Source organism: Danio aesculapii, chromosome 11 (genome assembly GCF_903798145.1).
Source record: "Danio aesculapii chromosome 11, fDanAes4.1, whole genome shotgun sequence".
NCBI lineage: Eukaryota > Metazoa > Chordata > Actinopteri > Cypriniformes > Danionidae > Danio > Danio aesculapii.
In genome coordinates, this window is record NC_079445.1 from 24,235,471 (window position 1) to 24,260,307 (window position 24,837).

General features: G+C 34.5%; 2 protein-coding genes across 5 annotated transcripts; both read left to right on the plus strand.

The window, feature by feature from the left end:
- The first annotated feature begins 438 nt into the window (after positions 1-438).
- On the plus strand, positions 439-11,434 carry zc3h11a (zinc finger CCCH-type containing 11A). 4 transcript variants are annotated; one of them, XM_056467920.1, is made up of 16 exons: positions 444-544; positions 1,838-1,909; positions 2,052-2,183; positions 3,602-3,721; positions 3,811-3,934; positions 4,032-4,220; positions 4,419-4,484; positions 4,576-4,656; positions 4,742-4,843; positions 4,916-4,984; positions 5,226-5,321; positions 5,419-5,955; positions 6,042-6,103; positions 6,178-6,544; positions 8,108-8,516; positions 10,294-11,434. In XM_056467920.1, the coding sequence occupies exons 3-16, from the start codon at positions 2,130-2,132 to the stop codon at positions 10,502-10,504; spliced, it is 2,487 nt and encodes an 828-aa protein (XP_056323895.1). In that variant the 5' UTR covers positions 444-544; positions 1,838-1,909; positions 2,052-2,129; the 3' UTR covers positions 10,505-11,434. The 4 variants fall into 4 exon arrangements, with proteins under 4 accessions (XP_056323898.1, XP_056323894.1, XP_056323895.1 ...); XM_056467924.1 differs by having other exon boundaries at positions 481-534; XM_056467923.1 differs by having other exon boundaries at positions 439-1,909; positions 2,020-2,183.
- A 1,455-nt stretch (positions 11,435-12,889) lies between these two features.
- Positions 12,890-24,190, plus strand: maf1a (MAF1 homolog, negative regulator of RNA polymerase III a). Its single transcript, XM_056468253.1, has 7 exons — positions 12,890-13,575; positions 16,243-16,371; positions 16,492-16,654; positions 18,535-18,656; positions 18,766-18,885; positions 19,625-19,729; positions 21,637-24,190. The coding sequence occupies exons 1-7, from the start codon at positions 13,493-13,495 to the stop codon at positions 21,656-21,658; spliced, it is 744 nt and encodes a 247-aa protein (XP_056324228.1). The 5' UTR covers positions 12,890-13,492; the 3' UTR covers positions 21,659-24,190.
- Positions 24,191-24,837: the final 647 nt, after the last annotated feature.

The window sequence follows — 24,837 nt, forward strand, 5'->3', positions numbered from 1 at the left end:
ACTGGGATTTTTACATGCGTACCTTCTCAAGGGTTTACAGGGAATGGTAAAAAAAAAAATGAAAATAACTGTGTGGCAGTTGCTTGGAGGAAATGTCTTATTAATGCCAGAGGTCAGAGGAGGTTTGCACTAATAGAAAGACAAATAAATTCTTATAAGCCAGCATTTTGCAGTAGAGCATATCTGAAAACAAGACATAGAAGTAGATGTGCTACAGCATCAGAAGAAGTTGGTTGACACTGTTGTTAAGATAACATAATCTTTAGACTGGACCAACATTTCTGAGTTGTTATGTTTAAGCATGTTAAAATAAGTAAGCCCAACCTGTTTGTACTCAATTAAGTGGCAAAACGCTTCCCCCATTTTAAGGTGAACTGTCCCTTTAACGAGTCTCTTCGTCACACTGACGTCTGCGTAAGCACTTTCCTGCTGTTCAGCGCAGGCGCCATTTTGTTCGCCTGTAAAACCGAGAAGAGAGAAGTCCAGTTCTGGAGCGTCTACGTGCATCAACCCGAACATACTTAATTCCACTCGGTATAAGCTGGTAATTGTGCTAGATTTATTAAAAGTTATCAAACATTTTATTTGTTTATCAGTTAACCTATTTTAGTTCAATGTAGTAGTTGTGTTAAAGTTAGAATGCTACTCGAAGTTAGCAACATGCTATGCTAAGCCATAGAATAGCTACTGTGTTGTTTGTCACGTATCGCTAGAAAGCTCTTAGGTTTAAAGTATACTTATTTGATGTTTACACGTTGTTTGTTTTTGTGTTTTTCATATGAATATTTGCACAATAAAACGAGTCAAATGAAACATTGACACCACGGCCTAACACGACAATCTTACATAACGCGACAATGTTTCGATTGGTGGATTTCGAAGATTATAGTAATGTAATTAAGCTATGAAAAATATAATTGTTAAGTTTTATTACATCCAAAACGCTTTTGCTTAAGCTTTGATTTATGATCGTGGTGATATTTGCTTTTGTTCATCTGTAAAAATGTACCTTAAGCCTTTAACGTTACATTTTACAAATGCAGATTTTGTAAACGGTACTTTAACTTTAAATTCTCGTACACAAAATCGTCAACATACTGATTTTGATACTAACTTTAAAACGTGATTAATGCTGTTTATCGTGTTTTAACCACGACACCAAGAACAAAATTGTGTTGAAACACGACATTGTTGTTACAGGAATCCATTGTTGTCTTTACGTTACGTGTTATGTAAACCCTAACACATGTTATGTCTGCCATGTTTTTCATGTAATAATGCATATTATGTCCCTATCCTTATTTAAATAACCAACTGTTCAGCACATGGGGAGTGTTTTTGTCTTCTTTTTGAAATGTAGGTTATTCGTGATCTTGTCCTTCATTCCAGAGGATTGCTGGAGTTGGATAATGAATTAGCTTTGCTGAAGATTGCTGTCTTTTTGAATAAAAAAAAAAAATCTCCCAATTGATTTTTTTTTTCCCTCCTATTGAGCTTTTTTTTTAAGTTCCTGTTTACCCCATTTTAAATTTTCCACCCGGCTTCCAGTGACGTAGAAGATATTGTTCCTTTTTTCCCCGTTTCAACATCTCCAAGATATCCATGTTTTGCCCCTTTTTGGCTTCATCTAGTTCAAGAATTTTTTTGAAACTCCCCCAAACCCAATCACCTCTTATCAACAATCTCGGAGAAAGAAAAAAAAAAATAAAAAGGACATTTTCCACCATCTGCCAGTTTTAGCAAAGCAGTCTGATGGGAACAGGTCACTAAAAGCGAGGCAAAAGTTGCCCCCGCTCCCCTTGTTCGCTCTGTACTCATCAGTCAAGTATTCCTTCAGGATCCACACAGTGCGGAGCAACCCTACAAGAAGCGCTTGAGATTGTGCCGGGGAACATCTCAGCCACTGCAGGTGAACAAAGTTCTTGCAACGCTTTCACTCTCTTACCAGTTCTTAAATATCCTCCACCATTTTCTGCCATTCAAGACAGAATGTGAAAGTGAAAAAATGTGGATCAACAGGAGCATGAATAGACTTCTCACGCTCTAAATAGGGAGATTGCAAGTGCTGCTGCTAGTGTCCAGGACGAGATCCCGCCTTCTGACCTTGAAGAGTACAAACCTGTTCCAGAATGACCTTGCAAGGAGATGATTGCTACTTTTTCTACTATTCTACCTGTACGAAGGTAGGTCGAAAATGAAGTGATGATGAGCAGACATGGTTTTGTTGGAAATAAATGTTATGTTTCAGAAATTTGGAGTGTGTTTTGAGCATTCATGAGTCAAATTATTTTAATCATAACTAGGGTTGCACAGTTTACCGGTACTATGGTAGTGTTGTGATACTATGGCTCCAAAATACTGGCGGTTCCACTGTACTTTGTAAATGGTAGTATTGTCATTAACAGTCTATCTGCAATACATAGCGTGTCTATTACATGTTTGTGCAACATTAGACCATTTTATTTGAATAGTCTGTGGAGCATTGAAACAATTTTTGAGCACTTCATAAAACCTAATTTTGTTGGAAAAATAGTCCTTTTTGTAATGAATTTAATTTGGTATAATTTGTATCTTTATTTTAATGTACTTTTTTGTTGGTCAGTTATTTACAAAACAAACAAAAAGAACAAATACATTTTAGGTGAGGTGACATGCAAAAACTTTTTTCAATAAGGCAATTGTTTATTCAATTCAAGTAGGCCTATTATTTCATAAAATGTATTTCTGACAATTTTCTTTATATCGTTTATTTGAGTTATGAACTACATTATCGCAATACTACTTGGTATCACGATACTTCAGCTGGTATAGTATCGTAACATGAATTAATGGTATCGCGACAACCCTATTCATAGCCCCACACGGAATCTGTGCAGGCAGAATTCCACAGATTTTTAGCCCATCATTGATTTTGTTTATTTACTTGTGTATATGTGTGGAAATTTATATTTATTCGGTTTTTAAATCAATTTCAGTATAATTATTGACTGATATATTTACAATACAGTTTGTAAAGTAATATTTTCTGTCTTTTAGTAGATATATTATATACCTCACTTGATTTGTTTACCAAATAAAGTGGATCTAATTAAATTTGCATTGTAAACACTGAATACATGTTAAAAAGTTATTACTTTTTAGTTGATATATTAGGGTTTTAGTTATGATGCTCCCAAAATCATTCCGCATAAATCAGCAGATTTTTAACAAAATTCTGCGCATAAATAGCAAAAAATGTCCGCAGATTTGTTCTGGCCCTACCTATTCACAACAATAGAACACTTATCAGATACGTTTTTTAATGATTTTTTTTGTTAATCAATTTTGATAAATGCAGGAAAAACATTGTAAATTTCAAATTGATGAAAAAAACAATTACTGAGAATTTAAAGATGCAACAGTTTTATTTGGAGTTACTGCTCTTTTATAGAATGGTGAACCAATGCAAAAAATAGTACACAAAATATGAATACATTGTGTGTTTAAAACCTACTTGAACTTGATTTTTTTTTATATTTAAATGAAGGGTATATTTGCAAAGTAAATAAATACAAAAAATTATTTGTATAGTAAATTAAAAATGTTTTGTGTCTGTTTTAAGGGTGACAGTTGCCCTTTTCGACACTGTGAGGCTGCCATGGGTAGTGAAACAGTCTGCAACCTGTGGCAAGAGCAAAGATGCTTCCGTAACATCTGCAAGTTTCGACACATGGAAATAGATGTAGGTGACTTTCAAATTTCTTAAACATTATTTTTTTTCTTTCTCAAATTGGAACTTATTAATGATGACTTTGTTGATGCCATTTATAGAAAAACCGAAAGGAAATTGCCTGCTATTGGGAGAATCAGCCGGCTGGCTGCCAGAAACCTCATTGTGCTTTCCATCATGAGAAGCCACGCGTCATCAATGGCAACTACTTGGCTCCCGACAAGGGTATTTGATCCTCTTTACAAGAATTTTTAAACAAACAGTACTGGTCTCCATAGGCATTTTTAATAGATGAATTGTCTTTTGTTTGTTTTTTTAATAGGGCAGGTAACGCGAAATGAAAAGGAAGAGGCCCCGCCTGAGGAGAAGGTGAACCAAGTCCATGCACCCAGTGCAAACCCCACTAACCCACAGCTCAGAGGAGTCAAGAGAACTGAGACCCAAGAGAATGTGCCCAGCCCTACTCATCCGCCGGTGGTCATTAATCCTGTGGATGACGATGATGAAGATGGTGAGCACTCATTCTGTTAATGCTTTAACTTGAACAGGAGTGTCCAATCCCATTAATCATTAATCCCAGTCCTTAATTAATCATTGTTGAACTGGTTCAGGTGTGATTCTAATTAGGGTTGGTGATGTGGTCTGCGGATGACTGGTTGAGATCGCTCATCTAGAAATCCTCACTGTCTTTTTACTGCATTATTTACAGATCAGTTTTCAGAGGAAGGAGACGAATCTCTGGGAGGCTCACCCCGGAAACTGGTTTCAAGCAACCGTAAATATTCCTTAATGTTTCAGTGTTTTGTCGAATTTTTCTACAAAAATGCTAATCGAAATCTTTATTTATTCATTGCTCTGCCTTACAGATGATTCTCTGGACTTTGGTATCCAGACGTTAGAGGAGATCAGGCTGAGGAAAGCACTTATGTCTAACCTGAAGAAAGCTAGTAAGTGAACCATCAACTCTGTAGCTTTAGGGTATACTGTTGTCTGGACATTTGATCACAAAATGTGTGTTTTGTTTGTTTGCAGGGCAGAGCACCGTGCAAGGCTTAGCGCAAAACAGTAGACCTACTGTTGAAAAGGAAAACATTCAGTCTCTCTCACGTCTGGAAGTTAACAATGCCAAGATTGGTTAGTACTAGTAGTACAAGCTTCTTGTTGTTGGTAGAATCAAATAGTTTATTCATAAAATTTGTCCTGCAGATTCGTCTGTTAAAGAAGTTGGAAAAAGACGAATTGCAGACAGGCTTGGCAAAAGAATTTTGGAAAGAGGTAGGTTTATGAAAACATTTGATTTGGTTGTATGGGTGTGCAGTTTTTGGGTGAACCATCCATCACAGACCAGGATAGCTTTAATTCACTTTGTTGTTTTAGTGTGGAATTTATCTATGATGGGCAGACAAATTACCAGCACAAAAAAGCATTAAATATTGTTTAGTTATCATTTTCAATTAATTGTTTTTAGTTTAGCACACATTAAAGTTTTTTTAGAGATGTTTTAATTTGATTTAAGATGTCCCTGGGGAAGAAGGCCCACTTTTGAAACGAAGCCTTGCTGAACGTCTCGGTGGAGTTGTTGAATCCTCGACAGATGTGCTAACAAAGAAAGGTATGAGATTCATTTATTGTGCAATTTGTGGGTATAGAGGCCATTTTTTTTTTTTGTCTCTTTCCATAATTTATTCAAATGATTAACTCCCCTTCAGCTCATAAACCAGTGCGCGAAAGACTTGGATTGACAACTGACATGAGTAGCGGTGACAGCGAGCCGAAATCATCCGGAGACATTCGTATAAAAACCCTAGAGGAGATTCGGCAAGAGAAGGCAGCCAAAAACCTCAGTGAAAGTAAAGTTGTTCGTGTTGTGAAAGAAGTGCCGCAGAAGGAGATCAGCCCCTCCAGAAAAAGTGTCAAACCTGTTGCCGGACCTCAAGTTAAGACTTTCTCTGAAATCCTTCATGAAAAGAAAAGAAAAATGCAGGAGAAAAAAGAGCAGGAAATGAACAAAGTTGACAAAAGCCCAGAGAGGAGCGAAGAACCCTCTTCTGCCGGAGCCGCTAACAAGACCTCTGTGACAACTGGGGAGGTTCGAGTAAAAACACTAGAGGAAATCCGCAAGGAAAAAGCAGCACGTATGCAAACACAGCTTGGAGAGACCACAGACAACAAGACTCCAACGTCTAGCGAAGCAGAGATGAGTGGACCTCCAAAGAGGCGCATTCTACGCATAAACAAAACCTCACGTAAGTCATACACAGTCATTGAACAGTCTTGAAATGGGTTTTGTTCAAAGAAAGTGTGTTCACAGTGCTGGTAATTTGTTTTTTAGCTGCGGCAGTAACTCAGACAAAGCCAGATGCATCTGAGAAGAATCAAGAACCTGCAACTGAGGTGTGACATAAAAATATAGACTATAGGGCAGACATGAGTATAAGCATGAGTATTTATAACTTTTTAACTTGTAGGCAAATGGAAAAATTGAACCATCCAGCGAGGTTGTCAAAGTGAAGACATTTGAGGAAATCATGCGAGAGAAGAGACTCCGCAAGCTACAGGAAGAGCAGGTCACCTCCAGCAACCAGAAAGATGTAGGAGCGTCTGCGTCACCGCCTGCCCCTGAACCCTCCGTCCAGCCTCAAACCACAGTCAGACAGAGGATCACCTTCAAAGCCAAGCCCAGTCCACCTGTCTCTGATGCCGCCGCGACTGAGAAAAGCTCACCTGAGTGCTCTGAAGACAGCACTCCATCAACTAACACACCAAAGCCCTCAACCTCACCAGTCAGGCCAGTCCAGATAGCAGAGGGCACTTTCACACCAGCTGAGACCAAAGGTAAGAGTCTAACCTGTCAGCTGCTTTCTTTAAATATGGGATATATGTAGAATTAAGTGGCACTGTCACCTCACAGCAAGATGGTCACTGGTTCGAGTCCCAGATGGGCCAGTGTGCATTTCTGCTGCGTAAAACATATGCTGTAGTAGTTGGTGGATCATTGTGGGGACCTCTGAAATAGAGACTAAGCTGAAGGAAAATGATTGAATGTAGAGTTGAGAAATGCTTATTAGCGACACCAGATGGCGTGGTGAAAAAGACATACAAGTGGATAAAATGACACTCATAAGTTTGATTTGGATTATATCGATCTGCCTATGTGAAACATTAGATTAATCACTTTTATATGATTTTTAGAAAGTTATTTAATAAAGATTTTTTTACATCCTTGTTAATTGATAGTGTAACTCCATAAAGAAATATCGACCAACTTAACACACTGAATAATCTCACTGAAAAAATTTATCTTTAATAGATGAGAACAGATGGTTTATGCCCATTGTCTGTTGTGTTTTAATATTAGGATACAAGTCAAAATATATATATATATATATATATATATATATATATATATATATATATATATATATATATATATATATATATATATATATATATATATATATATATATATATATATTCATTTATTTATTTTTAGATAATTGTCTTTTGGATTAGCACAAACACATTCAGGAGCAATTCCGTGCAAATGTGAATTTATTTATTTTTTTTCCATAATGTTTCAGCAAAACCGTTTCTAAGTTTTGTGTAGGCTTGTATTTACTAGTACTGTAAAAATACTCAATTGTCTCTGTCAGTGTTTTCAAACAATTATATTTGATTTTACCAAAGTCACACAAGCGCCAATTTTGGCAAATATCTGTCATTTCCATAACAGAGAGGTGTCACATCTTAGCGAAGCTTTTTCCTCATAAATGCAAAAATGAATTTAATTTAAATAAAATTAATAATTTTGTAATAGTGACCCACTCTTATCCTTTTGTTATTTCTTTTGGGTTAAGGAGTTTAATTCACAGAATTTCTACTCACAGACTTTTTGGGTCATATCGTAACGCATGTTTACTTCCCTCATTTAATATATAAAAAATGTTTACAGATTGATATTTTTCTGATCCCGCAACTGTGGTTGGTTGTTTTGGAAAATATAAACCAATGTTTCAATAATGTTAACATATATACTTTCTCTGAATTTATGTTTTTGAGTTTTTACTGCAAATATTACGTCCATAATGCTGGAATTACTCTGTTAAATAATTTATTTCAGAGCGTAATTAAAAACCTGATATAGATTAGGATTTCTTCATGAAAATGGCCACATACACTAGTATTGTGTTGAACAAACATGCTTCATTGTGTAACAGTGTTTTTGTATTTTAAAGTATTGATTTCCTCATGTTTTAAATGTCAACGCAACAATAGGGACATTAAAAAGTTAGATGATTAAATATTTGATGTCAGTAATCTTTACCAATTTTAATAATAAAAAAAGAAAACGTTTATCTAAGCAGCATACTCACTTAAATATATTTGTCTGCATTTTAGTAAAACCCAAAGTGAATGTGAAGCCATCAGTAGTGAAACCGGCAGCCCCGTCTGCCCAGAAGAGGAAAGCTGCAAAAGTTCATTCTGCTGTTGCTGAAGTCAAACCTCTGAACACTGCCTGTCAAACACCTTCCTCGCCGGTGACGCCCAACAAGCACCTTAAGGTGAGATTGAACTTAACTTTACAGTCAAGTCTTGTGTTTCAGTGTATTAAAATAAATGGAATACAAAAGATGTATATATTTTTTTCTTTTGTACTCCTCCAGTTGGCGTCACCCACTTCTAAGAACGTGATTCAGTCCGACACTCAGCAGGTGCTCTCCAACACAGAGGAAATTCAGATGATGCCTGTCAGCTGTTCTGAGCCCGCAAGCACTACATCAGTGGAGACTGTTGTGGTCCCACAAAGGTATAGGAAATGTTCTTGTGTTTTTTCATAAGGATAGAATACATTTTTTTTATCATTTTAACCCTAAACCAGGGGTGTAAAAATCAGTTTCTGGAGGGCCGCAGCTCTCCACAGTTTAATTCTAACCCTAATTAAACGGACCTGATCAAACTAATTGAGTGCTTAGGCTTGTTTGACACCTACAGATGGGTATGTTGAAGCTGGGCTGGAACTAAACTCTGCAGGGCTGCGGCCCTTCAGGAATTGAGTTTGACACCCCTGTCCTAAACAGTTGGTCACATTTTTTTTTGGCAACAGTTGTAAATATACCATATCCTACAAATGCTTTACATGGATCTGAGATTGGTCTAATTTTGAAGAAGTTATGCACGTTTATGATATTTATTTAAAAGATTTTCTGTCATGTTGGATAAAATATGTATTTTGCTAAACTAGTTTTACTCCAGAAATTCTAAAAAAGCAAAAGCAAAAAATCTAAAATTCTTATCTCAATGTTTTCATGAAGATTTTGGTGACATTTTAAGGGCTCATTCTATTTTTCAGTAATGTTTCAGGATAGATAGATAGATAGATAGATAGATAGATAGATAGATAGATAGATAGATAGATAGATAGATAGATAGATAGATAGATAGATAGATAGATAGATAGATAGATAGATAGATAGATAGATAGATAGATAGATAGATAGATAGATAGATAGATAGATAGATAGATAGATAGATAGGTGTATATGTAAATTCAAATTGGTGATATTTAAATTTAACAAGCACACTAAGACCAGCAGGAAGAGCCCAGGATGCCCCCCATTTAGACTCTTTGTGACCTTTCTCATAAAAATGTAGAATTTATTTTATGTTTTGAGCTCTTGCCATGAATATTAAGAGGTTTCTACATATTTGTTTAATTTTTTACATGCTGTTGCCAAGTAAGGATTTTAACTGACTTTGACTTTGAGTAATCTAATCTTACCTTCCTTTTAAATCTGAAAACTGGAATTTTAAAGCTTTTAAATGACTAAAGAAGTGCAAATGACCATGAGTATGTTTACATGGACACCAATAATTTGATTTTAATACGATTAAGACAATACTCTAATTAAGAGTCTACCATTTAAACAGCCATTTTTGATTGCCTTAATCTGACTAAAGTCATAATCAAACTAAAACAAATCGAATTAAGACATGGAGTATGCCGGTTTTAGTCGCATTATTCAAGTGCATTACAGACATGTAAACACCTTAAACTATTACCTTCATGTAGGATTTTCGGCACATTTTGCATCAGGACCGTCCATACACACACACACGGATGTTTGTCTATTCTCTGCACCTACCGAGTCAGTGAAAGACCACAGACACTTGCATCGCAAAATGTGGATTTTTTTTTCATTCCCAAACAGCGTGCATTAAAACAACACCCTTCCAGCAGCTCATACTCTCATCCAATATCTCGTTTGTCACGAGGGGCATGCATGAAATGATCCCTAATGAAAAAGAAAGTGCCACATTGCAGTTTAAGTCAACAACTTATGAAAAAAGCACCCGAAATTACACGAAACTCGGATGTAATGTGGATTGCGTGATTATGCAATGACATTTATCAAATTGTGTGCTTTAACATGTAAAATGGGGTCATGAAAGGAACATTTAAAAAGCAACTTATCTAAACATCTTAATCATATTATTGTCCTCTTCAGATTAAAGTAAATAATTTGAATACTGTTGTCCATGTAAACAGTCAATGAGTTTTTTTTTTCTACTGTGTTTTTCTACAGCCCTGTGATCAAAACCCCCAGCATGCAACGCTCTCGGCGGTGCAGCACCACTTCTGGTCGTCCTCCTGTTGTTACCAGTTCATCAATGGATGACTTCGAAGACCTGTTGGATGAATTTACCGATGATCGACTTGAAGATGAGTTGGAACTGGATTCAGGCAAAGGAGAGGACGACCTCCTTTTAGAACTTTCAGAGATGATTGACAGTTAAAAACGGGAAGCGTCGTCCCGTCACTTAAAAAAAAACACTGCCACTATATACAGCATTTTAAATTAAGATTTCTTTTATTTCTCAACTCTAGTAGATTTGTTTTAATGTTCCTTTTTAGGTTTTTCTTGTCGATGTAAATATAATTTCCTCATTGTCAGGTAGTGCTTGAGAAACACCAGTTATGTTCAAAATGAGTCCTATCAGTTTCTTTTAGTTGACAATGTAAAGCTGTCAAAAGAAGAAGAGAAAGTTCTTGCAGGTAATACCAAGTCATTATCATCATCATCATCATCAGACAGCCTCAGGTATAATGATTGTGTTGGAAGTTGCGTTATAGCACTATCTCATCATGCGTTACAGAGACAGGAAGTTTTCAGTTGTGTACTGTGTATGCCGAATAATAGCTTTTTATTAGAGATGGACAGCAAGGACGTGTTTTTTTTGAGTCATATGTATGATCTGAGTCATTAAAAGTTCTTTGGCCGTCAATGTTGTTATTTTAACAGGTGATTTCCCTCACCTTTATGCTTAATGATCAGACAGTGGGCTGAAGGTCATGGGTGCTCTTTCTTTGAGTTGTGCAGAAGAAATCCTATCACAGATTTTATGCTATGCTTCATTCCCTTTGGGGACCTTCTATACATTTTCACGAGTGAAATTAACATTATTTTAGCTATTTTTTTTTTCTTAGACTTCTGAATGCAACATGTAGGTGTGAAGCAGCTGTGTTCTCAGGGGAAAAATACTTAAGCTTTGTTCATCTTTGCTTGCGTCAGTTTTCTTTTTGTATTTCCTCATCTGTGTCTTCTATGTTTTAATTCGCTTCTTATTTACCGACATCATGTGATAACGTCGTTTGTTTTGTCTGCCTTAACCTGAGTTACGCCTCTTCAGAACCATCTTTGTAAATAAAAATGTCTCTATGAGAAATATCAGTGTATTCGAATTTTCAGTATGGTGTTCTAAGCGTACAGGAGGGATCTTTTTCAGTACATGATTTAAAAATGTGAACTCAAAGTTGGGATAATGTTACGGGTAAAGGATAATGTTTATGGGTCAATGCTTAAAAAAATGTTTTTTATTTTATTTTTAAATGTTAATTTGTAATTAAACAATAAAATATTGAGCAGCACTTAAAACATTTACACAGCTTCATTTTACATTTTTAAACGTCTATAATGCCTAATGTTGTTTTTTCTGAGCAAATTGTTTCATATATAATTAAGCACTGTATAACGTACACCTCTATTTACCTTTAAAAACACGTCAAAAAATAGTATTTTAGGATAATGTTCTGAAACTATTTTATCTGAGAACCTCCTTACCCCCAGAGATATACATGCCGTGTATACAGATTACTAAACGGTTACAGCAGTCTGCTATTTTATACCGTTTATCTTAAAATCACTATCCATTCCTTCAATGCGTTCAAAATAATGAACGCATTTTCTCATTGACTGCGTGATTCGTTGTGACTACTTGAATTTTAATTCAGCAATTTATTTTTTAAAAGTTAATTAAACTAAAAAATAACTTGCTTTACATTTTTAAAAAAGCAACTGAACTATTATTTTTAGAAGTAATGCGTTACCTTACTCGTTAGAAAATTTATATTATTACGTAACTCACGTTACTTTTTATGCGTTACCCCCAACACTGAGTATAAGTTATACTATGATGATACTTACACGATTATATAATTATATGATGATAGTTACATGATGTAGACTAAAATTAATACATTTATAGCAGTAATAATTATTAAATGACTACGTATAAATATTTAAAATTGATCTTTACCCTGCTGAAAAATCCAGCTTAAACCAGCCTTGGCTGGTTTTAGCTGGTTGACCAGCCTGGTTTTAGAGGGGTTTTTGCCATTTCCAGGCTGGTTACCAGCCTTTTCCAGCCTGGTCTTAGCTGGTCAGGCTGGAAAATGACCAGCTTGACCAGCCTGGTTTAAGATGGACATAGCTGGTTTTGGCTGGGCTCCCAGCCTGGCTAGGTGGTCAAGCTGGTTTTAGCTGGTCATTTTCCAGCCTGACCAGCTAAGACCAGGCTGGAAATGGCTGGAAACCAGCCTGGAAATGGCCAAAACCCCTCTAAAACCAGGCTGGTCAACCAGCTAAAACCAGCCAACCAGCCTAGGCTGGTTTAAGCTGGATTTTTCAGTAGGGATAAATAATGTATTAAGTGAACAAAACTACATAATACCCTTTCGTCGTTTTAATGTTTAACGGTAACTTACCTTTCTTTCAACCTGAGTACTTTCTTTGTCTAAGAGGAGACGGAAGCTCAATTAAACCCCGAGCCGTTAGTTGGCGCTAAATATCTAACACACGTCTCACTGTGACACCCTGAAAAGAAAAAAAAACAACAGGAAAGAGAAAACTGCGTACTGCGACCAAGAACTGCAAAACAAAACGCTCGTCCTCTGCTGTTGTCATTCTTCCACTCAAATAGACAAGAATAAACCGAGGATTGAGGCTTTTATAAGCCTTGGAATTCTCCTCAAGTTCTGATTCAATAGCTGGGATGCATAATTTCCCTCTAAATTTTAGCTTGTTTAATGGCAGGTATTGGAAATTTCACAGTAAAAAGGAAGAGATATTTATTAGACATAGAAGTACATTAAGCAACCGGCGAAGATTATTTACGCGGTCGTAAGAATCTGCTTATTTTATTTACACTCGAAGAGGTGAAGTGAGCCGTTTGTATTCGAAATTTAGATATTTTTAAAGGTGCTTCAGTTGGCATATCGAGGTTGGAGGTTCTTCTGGTTTAACCCAGTATTGGTTAGTTGTTATTTATTGATCATTTTCAGTTTGTGCTGTAAACTTTCTGAACGAACGCGCTAAATAAACATTGGTTTTGGTTTGGTGTAACGGCAGAATAGCTGGTCGATGATTGTTTATCAAAGAAACTGACATCTAGCGGCAGAAGGAGTCATTGCAGTTTTAGCAGTATTAAGAATTATTTGAATAAACAATGAAGCTCCTGGAAAGCTCAAGTTTTGAGGCCATTAACAGTCTGCTCACAATTGAAACTGGAGACTGTAAGATAATTGGGCGGTAAGTGTTCACTATTTTTTATTTAAATGCGTAAAACAACGTTTACCTTATGTTAATCCTCTGAAGCCCCTTGCTTGACAGATTATATATAAACCTTGTTTTTTATTTATAGTATTTGTTTGTTTTTTTGATACTAAATTATGTTTATGCTGTATCATGTGTTTATGGCTTGTTAACCACTTTTTGAGCCTATATCGATTTTTTTTTTTAAAGGCCCCAACTAACTGCATCTCTGTTTAATGTTTATCGTCTTTTTTAAATATCTTTTTTATATTCATTTATTTTGTGTTGATCACTTGTCACTTTATCTACACTGGAAGCTTCTGTAGCCAAAACAAATTCCTTGTGTGTGTGAAGCACATTTGGCAATAAAACTGATTCTGATTCTGAACAATCGAAACTAACCATATGACTTTGTTAGGTCACATTGCTAGTCTGGTGGTAAACAATTCATCTGTGCATGTCATTAAAAAAAAAACAATTGTTTACTCTTCTGATCTTTATTTGAAATCTAAAAATGCACTTCCTGTTTTTTTTTCTTTTTAGTTAAATTGTTAGATAAGGACATGGGCGTGGCTAATTTACTTAACTGACTGTGGGAGCAGCATGGTTTTGACAACAAACAGAAATGGAGAGGAGTTGACTGTTAGCAAAGAGCTTAGAATGACCAAGAGGCAACACTCAATAGACCATTTTGAGGAATGTAAACAATAACAGTGGTCCTAATGTATTTCCTGTTTTGCATTTTTAATAATCATAGCTTTTGAAAATCCAAAAAGATCCACATTCTGATGAGTAATGTTATGATCGCTGTTTTAACATGAATATATGATTGAATTGCCTCTTGTTACAGTTATGAAATAGTATGATATGAAGCAGGAAATGTTCATTGGCCAATGACATGACCACATTGAAACGTTCCATTGCAACAGCAGCGCTCAGCAACAGCCCCGGATTCCGCCATTTTGGAGTGAAAGCGGTCGGCTGTCCATTGGATCTTATTGCTGGCGCGATGGCAAGCAGCTGCTTTTGTTTTTTATTTATTTATTTAAAAAGCGCATTAAAGCTGAGATACAGCCTGAAAGACGACAATACAACACTTACTATCACAATCACCAGCACTTTTAATAGTTTATTTTACAGACTTATAATATGCTGCTGTTCTATTGGAATTTTCATTCCAAAATGGCCGCCGCGCTATCTAGTGGCTGTTTCCCAAATCGCACTAGTGTCGCCTCATGGTGATTCTATGCTCTTTGCTGTTAGGTTGTAATGACTCTCCCCGAACCATTTTCCCCATCTTTCTGAATGAAATGCCTACTTTACTACATTCAATCAGCTCGCAGTATAAAAAACAAGCCACGTATTCCGTTTCTCTAGGAACTGCGTCACAATACAACAAAAAAAGTTTGCAGCCTCTGGTTCAAGGGGACTTTAAATACATAAAACATAACGTTTACATCACTCCTCTGGAGCTCCTTGCTCGACAGACTATAAATCAACCGTGGTTTATATTTATAGTATAATTTTTATTGGTACTTAATTGTTTATGCTGTATCAAGCGTTTATAACTTGTTAATCACTTTTGAGCATATATCAAAAGAAAAATTCCATTTTTCTTTTAAACTCTCCTCAATCTATATCAATATCAAGAACATTTGGTTTCATTTTTTTAATCCACCAAAAAAAAAACTATTTCAAATAGTATGTGAAATATTTGTTTTCCAAATGATGTTCAAATTTGAAACTGTTATCTAAAGAAATTCACTTTAAAAAATGTTTTAGCTTGAAGTACCAAATACTGCTCCAGAAAGTTTTATTTATTTATTTGTGGAACATAACTGGAGTCCTTTCTGACAGTAAACAGCACAAATGTGACTTTCTTTCTGTGGCTGTCAATACATATACATATTTTTAGCAATTTTACTTTTTAATTTATTTATTTATTTATTTACTTAATGTGTGTGTGTTTACATTTCAAGAACCAAAACCTGTACCAAGCTTTTTACAATGTCGATGGTGGTATACATTTTTTTAAAATAAACATACTGTACAAAAATTAGGTCAAAAATAACCAAACAGCACCAGAATGAAAAGTGTTAAAACTTTTTACAGTAGTTTTGTTTGTGTTGTGGCTGTCAGTGGTTTCCAGAGTGGGACTTGCAAGACAATAGGGGGGTTGCTTGGTGATTTCCAAAAATCTAATTCATTTTATCCATAAGAAAAAATAGTGGTTAATTCTTAAATTTAAAAAACCAACATTCAAATAAAAAGCCATCAGCCTTTAATTATTTTTTCCATGCGATTGCAACCCCTGGGGTGATTACGTTTTATTAAAGACATAGCAATAGCGTCAGATGCAGCAGATTGATTTTTTTTTTTTTTTAGCATCACCTTCTGACACCTTTATGGTACTCGCATGCATTAAGAATAAAGGCAATGACTGAATATGGAGGATGGCCTCAGTGACGTTCTCCATAATTAAACGAAGAATAGACTTGGACCTATTGATGTGTGTGCACTGTTGCGTGCAATGTTTGTATATGTATAATACTTCAGAGGATATTGGAGTAGCGAGTCACTGGTATTGTTATTTTGGGGGTTGCGGGCTAAAAAGTTTGTGAACCCCTTCATTAAGTCTGTGTCACTGTTTTGATGTGTCTCCAGCATTGAGAGCTACTCCTGTAAGATGGCAGGTGATGACAAGCAGATGTTCAAGCAGTTTTGTCAGGAGGGGCAACCGCATGTGTTGGAGGCTTTGTCTCCTCCACAGAGCTCTGGAATCAGCCCTAACAAGTAAATCCACGTTTAGTTCTTGTAATTATTTCTCAGTCATCAACCCATTCATGTACTGTACAGATATTTTCTAGGTCAGCAGGTTGTTGCATTTTGTTTGAAAAAATGTTTTCCCTTCAGACTGAGTCATAGTTTGGATGATGGGGAAGGTCCTCTCTCAGACAAGTGCAGCAGAAAGACGCTCTTTTACCTGATCGCAACGCTTAATGAATCCTTCCGGCCGGACTACGACTTCAGTCGCACCAAAGGCCATGATTTCAGCAAAGAGCCCAGTGTTAATTGGGTAATTTTGGCATGCATTATTGTATTTTCGAATGTTTACTTTAGATTTTTATTGTGATAATATAAATTATGCATTTAAAAGTATAAATGTAACAAAAAAAATATTTTTATATGAAATATTGATTTACATTTCAGGGTTTTCTAGTTAACTAAGAAATTATTTCTCAGTTTAACTTGGATTAGAATTTTATGAGAGGCAATAAACTTCAAAAAAATGTGTTTCTTACCTAGAGGTTTTGTCTTGTTTCTAGTCCAAATATCTACAAATTCTTAAATCAAGAAGCATTTTGTAGACAAAAACTTATTTTTTTGACATAAAAAAAATTAATTCATCATTCATTTTCTTTTCGGTTCAGTCCCTTTATTAATCAGGGGTCACCACAGCGGAATGAACCATCAACTTATCCAGCATGTTTTACACAGCGGATGCCCTTCCAGCTGCAACCCATCTGGGAAACATCCATACACATCACACATACATACATCTCACTCATACACTACGGACAATTTTTAGATTACACAATTCACCTGTACCACATGGCTTTGGACTTGTAGGGGAAACTGGAGCACCTGAAGGAAACCCACACGAACACAGGGAGAACATGTAAACTCCATACAAAAATTGCCATTGACCCAGCCGAGGCTTGAACCAGCAACCTTCTTGCTTTGAGGCGACAGTGCTACCCAGTGCGTCACCCAGATTTAAGAAATTTTTAAAAAATGAAGTGAGTTTTTCTTGAACAAGCAAAATAATCTGCCAATGGGGTAAGAATAATACCAATAATAATAAAAATCTTGTTTTAAATTTTTTGTAACCCATTGGCAGATTATTTTGCTTGTTTTACAGAAAAACCAAGTCAAAACCTCAAGGTAAGCCCCTTGTGATGATCCATCTATTTTTGAGGGGTCAAATGATAATAAAGCTAAAATAAATAAATGTATATTTAAAAAAAAACAGCTAAAACTATACATTATTGTATACATGTAAATGTATTTTTTAAATCATCATATATAATGATTAATGAAATGATAATTAATGAAATTAATTCCTGAATGAAATTTTTGCACATAATTATCTTAATATGAGAGAATTTATTTAAATAACTAATTACTAAATATGTATAGACCTGTCACAATATTTTTTTTGTTACATCAAAATATATTGCGATAAACAATAGTATTACTATTTTAGGACCATTTTATGCCACTCATTATATAATGCCAGAATGACAATATAATATCATCACAATGTAATTACACTCTTCCAAAGAACACATCATATTTTATTCTTAAGAATATTTTATTTAATTATAGTCATTTTAACAATAGAATATTTAGGCACTGGAATCAAAACGTGAAACCGCATATCCTAAATATATAATAATAAATGTTAACAAATAGTGCAAGGTAAAATGTAACAGAAAATCTGCCACCAGATCTATTTTCAGTTGTAAGACACCTACATGAAAATATACTGTAGTAATTTAGAGTAAATACTATAGTGTTTTTTTAACCATATTGACACTGACACCTTCAATAGAGATGTTGCACAATCAGCTAAAATGTTTCTAGAATAGTTTTTTGTGTATGGGCGATTATATATTGCTTCACCAAAAATGATTGAGGTCTTGTGTCCATGTGTTGTGCGATTAAGTCGATATATTGATTATTGTGACAGACCTAAATATGTCTAACTTAATCTAATATGTATATATAAGACAAAACAGAACAGAACAATTGGCTATAAATTAAGCTGACATAAACATGAATAATCAGTATTAAAAAATCTCGTATAATCTTAAAAAATAATATAAAATATTTGTGCACTTGAATTTGCACTTTAAAGACTGAGGTTGATTAAATGTTTTCTTTTTGCTGCAGGTGTTTAATGCAGTGAACAGCAGTTTGTCTGCAGCTGCAGGTGAAGCGTATAGTCATCTACAGCCTCAGTTATGGGAAGCCCTGGACAAGGAGATCAGCCTTGCTGAATGTGACATATACAGGTATCTACAGTATACTGCTTTCAGAACCCATGTTCAGTCAGGTTTACCTAAAATCTGATGAATGCTGTTGACATTTTAATAATGTTTATGCATGCTTACACATGTCTAGTTACAATCCAGACCTGGATTCAGACCCATATGGGGAAGAAGGCAACCTGTGGTCCTTCAACTACTTCTTTTATAACAAAAGACTGAAGAGGATCGTGTTCTTCACGTGCCGATCTGTCAGGTGAGGATCTATCTGCATGTCAGCAATTCACCACCAACACAATGATTCAAATTTTAAACATTCAAACATGAATTTTATATTGTGTATTATATTATATTATATTATATTATATTATATTATATTATATTATATTATATTATATTATATTATATTATATTATATTATATTATATTATATGTAAAAGAGCTTGAGATTTGACACCCAATGGTAATGCAAATTAACATATTAGCCACTTTAGTGTGCTAAAACTTCTAAATTGATTTCTTCCACTTTTCGAAAAGTGTAAAACAGATATAAAGAGTGAAGTTTACCTGATGTGCTTTTTAAAATTTTTGTTTTGGCAAGTAGTAGATACAATTTACTATTACATTTTGTTAGAACATCTACATGTGTGTACTCTATGTCTGTAAATGTAAGTATGTGTGTGTGTTTTAATAATTTATTTGTTTATTTAGTTGTATATGAACATACTTTTTAAGATTGTCAGACTAGGATTTTATACTGAGTCTATTTCGATGGATGTTTTTCAAAATAACTCTACAAAGAACATATTTAGTGTTGTAAATGTAAAATTTGAAGTTTTCTTGCATTGTTTCTTATTGATGTTTAAAGTTGTCATAGTTATTGTTCTATAATATTTTTTATCTGTATTGATCTTGTCAAGAATTAGTCATTATGAAAGATTTTGATGTGGCAATAAAAAAATGACACCTAAAAAACAAATTTTGTGGACCTCCAGTCTCTTCATGGCTCCACGTGACTCTGGTATCGGCACTGAGCTGGATCTGGAGTTGGATGAGGGCAGCTATGAAGAAGAGGAGGAGGGAAACATGGATGAAGAGAGGTGAGGAACTGTACAGAGATTATCATGTTATCACTTCTCTAGGAAATACAGCATCACAGACACCCACACTACTGCTTTATCATTATTTGGATTTGACACACAGATGACAGCAAATAAAGCATGAGCTTTCACTGTATTTTTCTATTGAAGAGCCAAAAGTAACAATATTACTCTAAAATGACCATCCTGACAAGCAGAGGCTCATTGCATCAAAATAAACAAAAAAATGAGCATGTTTATATGCACATTCTTAAGCTACACTGCATGAGCTCATGTAAATGCCTTTACCTGTTTTCTTTTATAAGAATAAACTGATCATCACAGCTAGATTTTTGCAGTTCACGCCAATTTCATCCAATGTGTAAACTCATTAATGAGCATATGTGATGAGGCTTCCAGACAGAGCAAATGTTTTGTACGGGAGAAGGAAATACCTAATGTACTAAAAGATCTTAAAAGAAATACAAAATAAATATAAATAAATAAACATAAGTTGAAGAAAAAATATTATATAATTTTTCAAACATTTCCTAAGTTAAATATAACACACTAAAAAGAGCAAAAAGGTTACAGCTGTGTATATATAATTTAATGCTTCGAATTTTTAAATAATTTTTTATATAATAATTATATAATTCCAACAGAAATTAGTCCAAGGCACTCGGAAATTGTGAGAAATTTAAAAAGCCTTTATTCACATGACTTAATCTTAAAAGAAAAAGGGTTTTCTTTTAAGATTAAGCCATGTGAATAAAGGCTTTTTCAATTTCTCACAATTTTCGAGTGCCTTGGAGTAATTTCTGTTGATGTTTTGATGAATCCCTCACCCAAAGAGCACCGACCAAATATCTGAGTTACCCCTGAACGCTTTTTGTTTGTTTTTCTGGATTATATAATTCCATTTAAATTCTTGAACATTTGTTTTATTGATAATATATTATATTATTAAATAATGTGGTTTATAATTATCCAAGTATAAGGATTTATTAAAATACTCCAATTGAATTATGTATATGTATACAGCGGCTTAAGCAATTGGAATCTATGAGTGTGATTACATGATTGTTTTTAACTATTCCCAATAATTTATCAGTGAACAAGGCCATGTTAATCAGCCTGGAAATCAGAATTTCTTTCTTGACCCAAAGACTAAAAATGGATTTTCAACTCCTGTAGCTGAAGCCGAAGTGCTACAGTCAAAATATATGAGCCATAAGTAGGCCGAGACGGAATCTGCGCACGCAGAAATCCGCAGATTTTTAGCCCATCATTGAGTATATTTGGTTACATGTGTAAATGTGTGCAAATATATATTTATTCAGGTTTTAAATTAATTTCATTAATATTATTGACTAATATGAAAGTGTTTACTTGATTTATTTACAATACAGTTTGTAAGGTAATATTTTCTGTCATTATATGAGAGGCTTGGTTTATCAAATAAGTGGATCTAATTGGATTTGCATTGTAAACATTAAATAAAAGTTATTATTTATTATTTCATGTATTAAGTCTTTAGTTCTTTAGTCCCAAAATTGTTCCACATAAATCCGCAGATTTTTTGCAAAATTCTCAGCAGAAATAGCTAAAAATGTCAGCAGATTCAGTCTGGCCCTAGCCATACGTTTCTTGCTGACATTGAGCAATACTTTTCTTTGGTGTTTAATGATTTATTGATTATTCCTGACATATTAACTATTACTTGGAGTTAGAAGCACAACCCACTGCATTTTAGTGTCACTGAAATAAACCGATTTAATAATGAAGTCTTGCAACTGAGGCTTACTTGCATTGCTGGGTTATTGGTTAACTGAGTTGGTCAATTGGTTATTTCAGAAATATTTTGTGAGTTCTGAGCAGCATATGTGTGTGCATGTAAATGTGCTGATTGATGGATGTCCCCGCAGGTACGGTGCTCTGTGTGCCTGATGAAGCCCTCATCTCTCACTGTCCTCTGAAGCCAGCAAACTCTTACCTGAGTTTTAATGCCTGTCCTCCTACTCTGTTTCTTATGCGATCCTTTTTTTAAAACCTGACAAATGTTGTATTCAAGAGATTTTCAAGTGCATTCCAACAAACTTTCCTTTACTTACATCCAATACGTTTTTCCTTTGACATTTGCCTGAAGCTTGATATGTTGTGATGCTTTACTGTGTTTTTTTATTTTATTTTTATTCTTTTTTCAGTTGTCTTTGAGTGTATGTATGCAGTTTAGGTTTTATTTCAAAGCTTTTTTGAACCATTTATTTATTCATGCTCATATTTTTACTGGTTTTATGGCCTCATAAAGATAACAACAGTATTTCCACTAGGTGGCGTCTTTTAACATTTAGTTTTCTCGCATTGCTGTTTACTCTACACCAGGGGTGGGCAAACTTGATCCTGGAGGGCCAGTGTCCTGCTTAGTTTAGCTGCAACACTAATTAAACACACCTGCACATGCTAATTTGTGTCTTCAAGATCACTAGAAATCTATAAACAGGTGTGTGTGATTAGAGTTGGCGCTAAACTGTGCAGGACACCGGCCCTCCAGGACTGAGTTTGCCCACTCCTGCTCTACACTGATCTGTTTTTTAAACATCGTTATAGCATTTTGAGAATTTCATTAAATTATATGACGTCACATTCACACATTTTATTTGCATATTCATGTTTTTAAACCTACACCTTTCTACCTTTATTAAAATGATAGTTCACTGTGGAGCCAGATTAGTCTCAAAAATAATACATTTATAAAATATAATTCATATATCCACAACATGATTCACATTTACAAAATACAACTCCTAAGTTCAAAACACGATTCATGAATACACAAATCTAATTCGTAAATTCAAAACACCATTTCTAAATACACAAATCAAATTCATAAATTCAAAACATAATTTAACAGTACACAAATCCAATTCGTAAGTTCAAAACACCATTTATAAATACACACATCAAATTCATAACTTCAAAACACAATTTAACAGTACACAAATCCAATCCGCAAATTCAAAACATGATTCATGAATACACACATCAAATTCATAACTTCAAAACACAATTTAACAGTACACAAATCCAGTTCGCAAATTCAAAACACGATTCATAAATGCCCAAATCCAATTCATCTGGCAAAAATATTTATGATTTCGCAAACTGAATTCACGAATTGTTTGATGTACTTATGAACTGTTTTGAATGTACAAATTGGATTTTGTAAATGTAAATTGTGCTGTGCATGTATGAATTTTATTTTGTGAATGTATTATTTTTGAGACTGATCTGGGTCCATAGTTCACACACAAATATAATAATTTTCTTACTCTTAAGAGTTCCAAATATTCATGTTTGTTTGATTTCCTGTTGAATACAAAAGAGAGTATTTTTAGAGTTGGAAACCGGTAGCTATACAATGTAAATAATACAATGGAAGTCAATAGGTACCAGTTTTCCAGTAACATTCTTCAAAATATCCTCTTTTGTGTTTAACGAGAAACAAACTAAAACTGGATTGGAACAAGTAGACTAAAGAATGACAGAATTGTCGTTTATGGGTGAGCTTTCCCATTAATGACAAAGTTAATAGATCAGTGTATGTTTGATTTTAGGCCTTAACACATTTTCCTGCACCTTTCTTGCCTCAGGAAAAAAGAACTATATAAACAAATCACATCAGCATAAACATGAAGTAGTGGATTTATTGAGTCATTGACTTATGGATCAATTTCTCTTTAAGCTTCACCCGCAAAGCTAATAAGAGTGTTCAAGGAAAACCTTGATGGGTCTGTGTAGATCAGTTTCCCTAAAGCTTTGTGTGGTCTATAACCTGAATTCTGCTTTTTTGATATGTTTGTGGTGAATTAATTGGCAAATTTGACTCTTCATATTCTTTGCTGATGTGTTTATAGTCTAACGTGGTGACCGTGGAAAGAGATTAGATGTCTATGAACTTTAAGAATGAGTGTCGGTGACAGTTACTGAACTTTATGACATCCTGTTTGACATTGTATAGATTGATATCGAAGATGTTTGTCTGAGCTGTTGCTTAGTCAATCTATTGTGGCTTGATTCACATTTGCTCAAGACGGGCACTAGTTTTGTATGGTCCGCTGTTATGTATTGGGGCATTCTTGAAGATTTCGCCGCAGTTGTTCTGAAGTCAAGTTTTAGGTTTGACTGTTGACTCATCTATGTTAAGAATTTCAATCTATTCCAGAGTTGTGCCAGTATAAGAACAAGATCTAGGCTTGTTTTAAGATCTAAGAGTGAGTTGGTGGGATTATTTATGTTGGTAATTGCATAAGTTCATCAAAAAATGCAAGGACGAGCCCTATTGGATGCAGATTTCTGTGTTATTGAAACGTTGACATTTTCTTCTTGGCAGCTTAACATGTTTTTATGACTTTGCTTTCGAAGAGCCTTTTCATTATTTCCAAAATGCTGTGTCAAATAAATATCTACTGATCTAGTGTGCACTGATTGCAATTTCTGTATTGGAAAATATGTTTTTATTACAAAACCAACCAAGCTGGGAACTGAAAGCACTGGTGTTGTGAAATGTGCTGAAAACAAGCATTTTAATATGATTTTAATGGTCTGTTTTATATATTTTATTAATCGTCGTCAATTAAATAAAATAATAATTCGATTAAATTCATTAAATAATTTGAAAGATTTAAAGAACTAAATTTGTGTTGTAAAAGTCATTTTGAAATCAGATATTGGATTTTCAGTGCGTTAAAATCTTTTAGCAAGCTCTGCTTTGTAACAGATGGTGTCAGGTTTTTGTGTTACTTTTTACAGTCAAACCTTAATGCTATTGTGACAGAAACTAAACGGAATCAGGGTCAAATTTATCTTATACTTGCTAAAAGTTTTGTTTAACTGGCTAAGATCTGGTTTTTTATTTTCCTATGATCTATAGTTCCACCAAATGTCAAGATGTAAAACATCTTTTTACAGTTATATTTCTGTTCTTTCCTTTTTTTGAAAAGATTCATCTGCACAATGGCTTCAAAATGAAAACATAGAATTTACCTACATTTTGTTTTTGTTTTGTTGAATATTTTGAAGAATGTTGGAAACTGGTAGCCATTTAAATTGTTTTCCTACTTTGGACA

Coding starts and splice junctions, on each gene's coding strand:
- zc3h11a (XM_056467923.1), top strand. CDS start 2,130: ATGACCTTGCAAGGAGATGATTGCTACTTTTTCTACTATTCTACCTGT. Junction 3,935..4,031: donor CTACTTGGCTCCCGACAAGG/GTATTTGATCCT, acceptor TTTTTTTAATAG/GGCAGGTAACGCGAAATGAA. Junction 6,545..8,107: donor CACACCAGCTGAGACCAAAG/GTAAGAGTCTAA, acceptor TCTGCATTTTAG/TAAAACCCAAAGTGAATGTG.
- maf1a (XM_056468253.1), top strand. CDS start 13,493: ATGAAGCTCCTGGAAAGCTCAAGTTTTGAGGCCATTAACAGTCTGCTC. Junction 13,576..16,242: donor GACTGTAAGATAATTGGGCG/GTAAGTGTTCAC, acceptor ATGTGTCTCCAG/CATTGAGAGCTACTCCTGTA. Junction 19,730..21,636: donor GGAAACATGGATGAAGAGAG/GTGAGGAACTGT, acceptor ATGTCCCCGCAG/GTACGGTGCTCTGTGTGCCT.